This window comes from Marmota monax, unplaced genomic scaffold, assembly GCF_021218885.2.
Source record: "Marmota monax isolate L192 unplaced genomic scaffold, Marmota_monax_Labrador192_F-V1.1 WCK01_AAM20220418_F8-fsc00026, whole genome shotgun sequence".
Taxonomy (NCBI): Eukaryota; Metazoa; Chordata; class Mammalia; order Rodentia; family Sciuridae; genus Marmota; species Marmota monax.
In genome coordinates, this window is record NW_026693108.1 from 14,621,203 (window position 1) to 14,630,511 (window position 9,309).

Below are 9,309 nucleotides of genomic sequence, written 5' to 3' on the forward strand. Positions count from 1 at the left end.
ATCTGAAGAGTCTTTGCTGACTTTATTTCTAGATGACCTACCTATTGGTGAGAGACTTATATTGAAATCACCCAGTATTATTGTACTGGATAAGTCAAGTAGTTTCTGTTTTTATGTAATTAGGTATGTGAATATTCTGGGCATAAATAATTTACTCTCATTATATCTTCTTGAGTTGTTTCCTTTATCACTTGAATTGACCTTGTCACTAATTAATTTTGGCTTGAATTCTGACTTTTCAGATATGAGAGCAGCTACTCCTCATTTTTTGATCCATTTGCATAGTATATCAATTGTTATTTTTTTCACTTTCAGTCTGTGGCTGTCTGCCTGTAAGGTGAGTCTCTTGAAAACAACATATAGTTAGGTTTTGTATTTTTAATCCATTCTGCAAGCCTATGTCTTTTAGTTGGAAAGTTGACACTGTGTGCATTCAAGTGTTTTTATGGAGAGATGTTATTAATTTCTGCTATTTCAATTTATCCCTAATGTTTACTTTGGTCCTGTTTTTCATTTGCTTATTTGAAAACTATAGGGCGTGTTTTTTATTTCTTCTGTGTGTAGTATTTCTTTAACTTTTTTCTGTAGTGCCAGCTTTGTATTCATGAATTCTTTGATTCTGAAGGATCGCTCCTCTGGATATAGCAATCTTGGTTGACAGTTATTTTTTTTAAGTGCTTGGATCACATCATTCTAAGCCCTCCAGCATATTAGAGTTTTTGCTGAGAAATTGGAAGTAATTCTTATTGTCTACCTCTAAATGTGACCTGACTTTTTAAAATTTTTAGTTGTTTTAATTAGTTATACATGACAGTAGAATGCATTTATGCATTTTGATACATCATACATAGATAGATATAATTTCTCATTTTTCTGAGTGTACATGTTATAGAATCATATTGGTCATGCAGTCACATATATACATAAAGTAATAATGTCTCTTTCATTCTACTCTTTCCTATCCTCATATCCCCTCAACTCCTCCCCTTCACTTACCTCTACCTAATCTAAGGTAATGCTATTCATCTTCTGTTGAGATGGGTTTCTCTTCTACTTTTATTAGTGGGCCTTTTTAGGGCATAGCCTTCTCTTGCCAGTGTCTTGTGAGATATCAGGTTCTTGTGAATTTTTCACTGTATTTGCAAATGGGTTTTATGTTATAGTTTTGCTTTTCATTCTTTGATGACGATCAGTGTATTTTGATAGTGTATATTGTGTCAGAACTTGAGGATTCCACTTTCCCTGCAGATGGGTTGTTCTAAGAATGGTGTTCTAAACATCAGGGTATGGGGTACACCCTCTGTGATTGCTCTTAACTGTTCTGTCTATTCAAAGGATATGGGAATGATCTAGATTGAGACCCTCAAATGTGTTGATTCACAGCCTTTGTGTTTATTCTCTGGTTTTGCTATAGGAGTGGATCTCCACCAGTAGGAACTGAGAGTGCCCTGGACTGTCCTACTTTGTATCTGGTTGTTAATTTGGAGGTTTTGTCTCTTCTCTTCTTTGTATTAAAGTATTATTGAAATTTGACATAGTTGATTTGTGTGTGGATCAAGTATACTTTCTTGGCTGGGTTTAGCTCAACACCTGAGTATCTACTTTGTGAACTTGTAATGTCCCAGTAGAAAAGGGGGGAAAGAAACAATAGCAACAACCAAAGCATACAATATAGATAACATTAAAATAAATGATTGCTGCCTACTATGACATCTACAACACTAATTACCACAAAAACAGGAATGGTGGAGTTAGCAGTTGCCAACAGCAAAAACAATAAATAGCTGTGAACTAGATCTGGCATTAAAGTAAGCATCTGTCAACAATACCATCTATAGTAATAACTGCAACAACATAAATGGTGGGGTCAGGAATTGTATAAACAAATAGTTCTAGAAGATAGTAAAAATATAGTTCATTAAGAGAAAAGAAAGTATGAAAGGGCAGGTAAAGAAAGTTTAGAATGTTCAAAATATGAATTGAGAAAGAAGAAAAGATGTAGCAAGTAATGGCTATAAAGAAGGAGAGAAAAAATAAGAGAAAAAAGAATAAGAAACTTTGGCAATTGCAGAGTAAGAAGAAAAAGAAGCAAGAGAAACATTCAAAAACAAAATCAAAATAAGCAATCCAAAACATAATCCACAAAAGACAAGACAGAAAAGTAATTTCTTTTTTAATTGTTTAAAAAATGCTAAATAGGAGAAAAAAAGATATATATATAATATATAATATATATTATTATATATATAATATATAATATATATTATTATATATATAATATATAATATATATTATTATATATATAATATATATTATTATATATATAATATATAATATATATTATTATATATATAATATATATTATTATATATATTATATATAATATATATTATTATATATATAATATATATTATTATATATATTATATATTATATATTATATATATATTTCTTTTTTTTTTTTTCATAAACCAGTCAGCACATTAAGAACAAAAATGGGCTGGGGTTGTGGCTCAGTGGTAGAGCACTTGCCTAGCACATGCGAGGCCCTGGGTTTGATCAGCACCACATAAAAATAAATAAAATAAAGGTATTGTGTCCAACTACAGCTAAAAAATAAATATTAAAAATAATAATAGTAAAAAAGATTCTCATTTAAAAATGAAGGAATTGTTTCCACTGAGGTGGTCAAAACTGTCAACAAGGATGGCTGATCACTTTCTGTCCCCGACTGTCCTATTTGTTTCTTCCTGGGCTGTGTACCCCTTTGGGCAAGAGATAGGGGTTATTAAAGCCTTCCTCTTTTTGTGGTGGTCACCAGCTGGAGTGTCCTAAAAAACTAGTTGAAATAGCTCTCAACTTTCCTTCTCACCAGTATAAGGTAGGATGGAATGTGAAGTACTGTTGATTGGAGTTTTGTCTACACAGACCAGATCCATGCACTTCCACAGTGCAACTGCTACAGAGTTCTAAGTGGGCACTTCTAGTGCTGGGGCTTAGCTCTGATCAGGCCTTTGAGACTTTGCTGGGTGGGTGTATCTGTTCTGGAAAGATCAGATCAACACATCCCTACTGCTGGGCAGCTGTCAACTGCTGATCTCAGGAGCCTCCTGAAATTTCTGCTTGTAGGGCCGGGGAGCCTACGTAGGCTTGGTGTATTCACACCTGCATGTTCAGTGTCCTGATCTGCTTCAGCTGGTTACCTGAACCACCAGACTCAAAGAGAAAGCAGATTGCATTTCTCTTTGTATATCTGACTTGCTTCTCCCTGAGTACAGTTTTTTTCTCTGTGCGTGTTCACGTCACATTCCACTATACTTGCATGATAGGCCATCTACCATGGCTGCTTTCTGGGACAGTATGGCATTGTTTGCCATGATCTTCCACACTCCCACAGCAGTAAGCTGCAGCATGGCCCCCTCATGACTGCCCCCCATCTCAGCTGTCCATTTGGCAATTAAGAAACACAGAGCACATTTCAAACACCAGTTCTCTGTGCAAGCTCTGGATCAGCCAAGTTCATGCTGCTTTTCTGTTCTACAGGTTTTTCCTTGCCAAATTTGTACATTGTGTTTCTGTCTGTTGTACCAGTTGCAACTGCCACACCTGGCTTGGCTCCAATGTACTCCTTCTTGTTCCTTATTCAATGAACCCATTTTCTGAGTCTCGAAGAGACTCTGATTGTCCAATGCTAAATTTCAGTGAAATACCCTCTTTCACCCACCTCACTGAGAAGCAGGACTCCTGCTTGAATCCCAGGCCATGGAACAGTAAGGAATACAGCCTTCCTGTAATCCACCATCTTAAATTACATCACACTGTTTTGATTATTTTAACTTTGCAATGTGGAAATTGGGAAGTATGAGTGCGCCAACTGCGTTTGTCTTTTTCACAATTGTTTTCAGTGTCCCCGGGACTTCATATGAATTTTAAGATGAGTTATTTTCTATTTCTACAGAAAAATGTCATTGGGATTTTGATAGGCATTGCATTGAATCTGTAGATTGCCCTGGGTAGTACAAACGTTATAACAATAGTCTCAATCTGTGAGCATAGATGTCTTTCCATTTATTGCATCTTTCATTTCTTTTGGAAATTTGTAGTTTTTGGTGTGCAGATGTTTTACCTCCTTGGTTATATTTAACTTTGATCTTTTTGGTGCTGCTGTAAATAGAATTATTTTCTTAAATATTTTTTTAGTTGTCAATGGACCATTATTTATTATTATATGTGATGCCAAGAATCAAACCCAGTACCTCATGCATGCTAGGCAAGTGCTACACCAGTAAGCCACAACCCCAGCCAGAATTATTTTCTTTATCCTTTACATTATAAAGTATATATCTCTAGTATATTCTTTCTGTCTCTCTGTTTTTGGTAAATTATTTCACTTTATCTTCAACTTTTTAAAAAAGTTGGGTAAATATTTCTTAATTCTCAACAGATCTTTTCCCTGCTTGCTTCCTTTTAATTTCAGTTTTGTTCTGTTTTTATTGCTTCATTGGCTTATCTCTTGAAAATACTAACTAGCATTATTTTAGGTGTTGCTGTAGACCTCTAGGTTACTATGTTTCTTCAGGGTGAGCTTTTTGGTGAGTGAATCTTGGTCTTTTCTCCTTGTGTCATTTGTCTTCCTCAAATACCTGGAGATTCTTGGCTGCTTGTTTATGTTTAAGAATGAAAGATTAGATTGATCAAAATATATAGCTACCTGTGGGAGTTCTGTGTTTGGGATTGGGGGTCTACAAACTTCGTGATTGTGACATGCTTGGTGACTAGGAAGTTTCTGTGCAAAGACATAGAATGCCCGACTGCTAGGATATACCTGGCTACTGGGAAACTCCTGTGCAAAAGCACAGGATGCAAGGCTGCCATACAATGTCCTTCACGAGTTTACCCTGCTTCCAGGCCTAGGATGCCCAGCCTCACCCTCTTGAGGTAATAACTATGCAGGCACTATCTGGTCTCCATGGTAATGCCCCTGGAGGATAGGGACCCCATGTTTATTCTAACCTGGACCTTATCTCAGTTAGCTAACACTCAGGGTTAAAGAAATACTAATTAGAATGTAGTCATGGTAATGGTGGTATGTAACTTTTTTGAGTTAATAAACTCAGCAGGAGGGAGGAGCAAACACTTCACTTCTGCACTGCTTCACTTCATTCTCTCTGCTCCATCCTGTCTGCCTGCTTGTGCTTTTAGTATCTGTGCTTTGTGCGCCTCCTCACAGGTCTCCCCGTGCAGGTATTTCTCCACAGGTATTCATTACAGCTAGCATGGTTTCCTCTGTCATGGTATAAATGTGTCTTTCTCCAGTATGCTTCTTCCCTGAACTGGAGTGATAGCTATAGGTGCGTCTAATAGGCTTCCCTCTAGGAGTGTGGACAAGGAACATACCAAAGCCCATCCCACACAACCACTCCAAGAACCCAGGTGAAGAACTCTAGGGCATCCACACCCACCCAGAAATACTTCTCCCTGTCTTCCTCTTCACCATCATCTTTCAAGAAAAAGTCTTCCACTTTTTAATCTTGGACTAAATAGCGACTCTGTTTCTCCCTGCAGTGTGGGGGCTTGATGGGCACAGATTTCCCACATAGTCCTTCAGTCCTTGGCTTTACCTACCTAACTTCTGACCCCCTAGTATGCTCTGCTAGGAGGGCCTCCCAGGAAATCAGCTCATCATCTCAGCTCTTATATATCAGCATGCTTCTTTATTCCGTTTCTAGAAATTCATTGATAACTCTGGCACTTACCTCATTATTGTCATCCCCTTTTATACTTATTATCTTTCCAATTGAATTTAATGGAGAGAGAAATGTAGTCTGACACCTTGGAGAACAAAATGTGTTTAAATAATATTTTAATCAATTCCTGCCAGAAAATACCAATATGTACCTGTTGTGCAAGTTGAATAATCTGTTAGATTTTTTTTTTTTCTTTGTACCAGGGATTGAACTCGGGGGCACTCAACCACTGTTTAGAGACAAGGTCTCAGTTACTTAGCACCTCACTATCACTGAGGCTGGCTTTGAACTCGTGATCCTCCTGCCTCAGGGATTACAGATGTGCTCCACCATGCCCAGCAGGCAAGATCTATTTATCTTAAACTGGGGTTTTAATCCTATGCTGTGTTTTATGTTATGGATTTTTTAAGTGTTTCTGATTTTATTTCATAAAATAATGTTTGTGAACATATCTGGGTCTTAGAGATAACAAAGGTAAATAAGGCATGCTCCTTGTCTCATAGACTCATAGGAGCTCATCTTCTAGGTGGTTAAAAAGACAAATAGTTATGATATAGTATAATGGGTACCAAGATGTACAAAGAGCTACTCTCATGTCAATGTAATGAATATATAGAAAAACTAAGACTAAGATTTTCAGTTAACACCAGTGCTAAGTTATATACACACACATCCCCATCCCATTCCTTGATGAAATTTAAGCTAATTTAATATTTAAGGTTTCAAGAACTAAATAAACTTTCCTTCCCCACAGTATTGGCACACGATGAGCTCTAGCACTGCAACAGGAAGAGAAAAGTACCAACTGAAATCTGCCACCTGCTGGGAAGTGTGGAACTACTGCTAAGACTATCAGGAAGTTTCGTTAATAAGTTACATTCTTCAGTTTTAAAAACTTTAATTATTTAAAATACTTAATGTATGGAATAAGTCTAAGTTATATATAAATGACCATTTATATATTTAAAACTGGATCGTTCCTTTTTCCTGATGGCCGAAACATTGGATTTCTGTCTGTTAAGTTTGGTGTTTTGCCAACTAACCTGGTAGAAGACATCTGACCAGCTGGTCTTTGTGGGTGTTTGTCAAACCATCAAGATCCTTTTGTATTCCAGCTTTATGTGCATCCCTATTCCTATTCACAAAACTGAAAATCAGAAAAATTATTTTTTCTAAGAAAAAGGACTCATGGTAATCTCTGAATAATAAAAGCAATTAAACCCATTTATATCTACTATTTTTTAAAATGGAATTTAATGTTACAGTATAATCATTTATTTTTCTTAAGCACTATAAGGTTTTTATCCTAGACTTATTTATGTTTCTTTCTAATGCTTATAGTTTTATTTCATAAAATTACACTCATGGGCATATGTGTATGTATTCTTTTTTAAAAAGGACTGGATACTTCTATAAAAACTATGTTACGGATATAAACAGTTTGTTTTCCTGTTTTAATAATAGGAAATGGGTAAATAAGAATAGTAAATATTAAACTACCCAAATATTCTAGAATCATTGGATCTTTGGACTAGAAGATAGATATTTCAGATCATTTGAATCTCATTTCCTAATGTCTGATTCAGTAGGTCTGAAATGAATATAGGAAATCACAATTGTTTAAAAGGCTCTCCAAATGATTTGGTTGGTGAGTAAAGTTTAAGAAACATTTAATAGAGTTTAGTGGTTGCCCAAATGTGCCAGCCACCATTTCCAGAGCTCTGTCACATAAAACCTCAGATCATCTTGGAAACCTCCAGGACAGAGGAAAACTCTTCCTCTAGTCACAGGCCATTCCATCTTTGGATAGCTCTATACAGAGTTCCACAGTGAGCCCAGAAGCTCTCTGCTTACTCTTTTGAGCTCTTACGAACTGGACTAACCATTGAATATTTGAGCACAGCCCCTAGAGTATTTGAAAAATTCCTGTTAGCTTTCTGTCACTGTGATGCCTGAGATAAACAACTTCAAGAAAGAAAGATTATTCGGTTCATGGTTTCAGAGGTTTCAGTCCATGGTTGCTGACCATGTTGCTTTGGGCCTGTGGCAGCATAGTATATCACAATAGAACTGTATGATAAAGGAGGCCTGTTCACCTAATGGCTGCTAGAGAGCGAAGAGGAAGGAGCTGCACCCTACATCACCTTCAAGGGCAGGCCCCAGCTGACCTAACTCCCTTCACTGGGCTTGAACTCCTAAAGGTTCCACCACCTCCCAGGAGTGTCACAGGCTGGTTACCAAGCCTCTTAGCATATGGGCTTTTGGGGGACATTTAAGATCCAAACCAAGATAGTACCTTCCCCTAGCAGCTCTACTCATTCCTAATAAGAGAACACTTCCCTGCCCCTCTCCCCTTGTCACTTATTGTGTGCTTATGATAAAACAGTGCTCTAAGGGTGGCCAACTCTGGTAGAACTGTATTTTTCCTGTGGGTTTACAGGATCCTAGGGGGAGTTCAGAGGCTTGAGGGGATATAGGTTGGCCTACAGTGGCTAAAACCATGTAGCTCTTCAGCTCATTTTTCTTTGGAGTTGGGTACAATGCTGGGGCTTCAGGGAGAGGCAAGAGACTGTAAGGTCCCAGCCCAGGCCAGATGCACCATCTAGCTTCCCAGGAATCTGCCATGGTGCCTGGGACAGAAGACTAGTTGACTGTCAGGTGGTACTTTGCCTGCCTTCATCATCAGCCTTTGTTTTCATGTCTGTTAAGATTCTTACAGAAAGAAGGATCAGCTGGGTAGACATCTGAGTCTGTCCTCAATCCCCATTACTAACAACCAGTCTGAAATTCTAGAATGTTTCAGAAATAAGCCCAAATTACAGAATAATGAAGTCTTGGTACCTCCTGATTGTTATCTTGTGATTTGAATAATCAAATTTACTTATTTCCAGATCATTGATACCTTTTATTTGAAAATCTGGGTTTGTAAGTAAGGTATTTCTTTATAGGGACATTCTTTGATAAAATGACACATTTTGAAATCCAGTTATTTTGAGCTTTCATGCCTACAGACTGCCACACAAAAACCTACCCGCTTCAGGGACACTTTACATAACTGTAGGTCTAACCTGAATACGAGGGTGAGAAAGCCAAAATATAGCCCTTTGGGGATGCTGAACAAATGTGGCCCAAGGGCTACATTCAGGACCCTAGGTTTTGGTTTTCGGGGATAGGCCTTACATCAAATGTTAGCAAAAATGGAATCTTGGGGAGGTGGGCAATCCTGTAACTTTGAGAAATTGTTATCTTTCTTTCTCAGAACTTTCTCAGAAAAGTGTGAGCCTATCTATAGAGTTTAAACTTGAACTGTGGTAACCTGTGAGGTTTAGGTTGGCAGTAGACTCAGAACATGAGCTGAAGACAGCCAAGTCTTCATAGAACTTGATGCTTGGGGTATGAAAAGTTTTATTGGGAAAGTGCTCATTGTCTGGTTCCACTTAAGTTCCTAGAGGGAATAGAATCAAATGCTTCCAAAAGGCACCACAGGCCACATATCAGCCAGAACTAGGTAAAATCTGACCTCATTAATCTTAAAAATGTACCTTGACCACATGAGTGGGAGC

The 9,309-nt window shown here is 37.5% G+C and overlaps 1 protein-coding gene across 2 annotated transcripts in view; it reads left to right on the forward strand.

The window, feature by feature from the left end:
* The window catches only part of Uggt2 (UDP-glucose glycoprotein glucosyltransferase 2), a 166,875-nt gene extending 159,905 nt beyond the window's left edge, over window positions 1-6,970 (forward strand). For both annotated transcript variants that reach the window (XM_046454787.2, XM_046454788.2), the window contains one exon: window positions 6,501-6,970. In XM_046454787.2, coding sequence (XP_046310743.1) covers window positions 6,501-6,523 — 23 coding nt within the window. In that variant the 3' untranslated portion in view covers window positions 6,524-6,970. The remainder of the gene's footprint in view (window positions 1-6,500) is intronic.
* The last annotated feature ends 2,339 nt before the right edge of the window (window positions 6,971-9,309 follow it).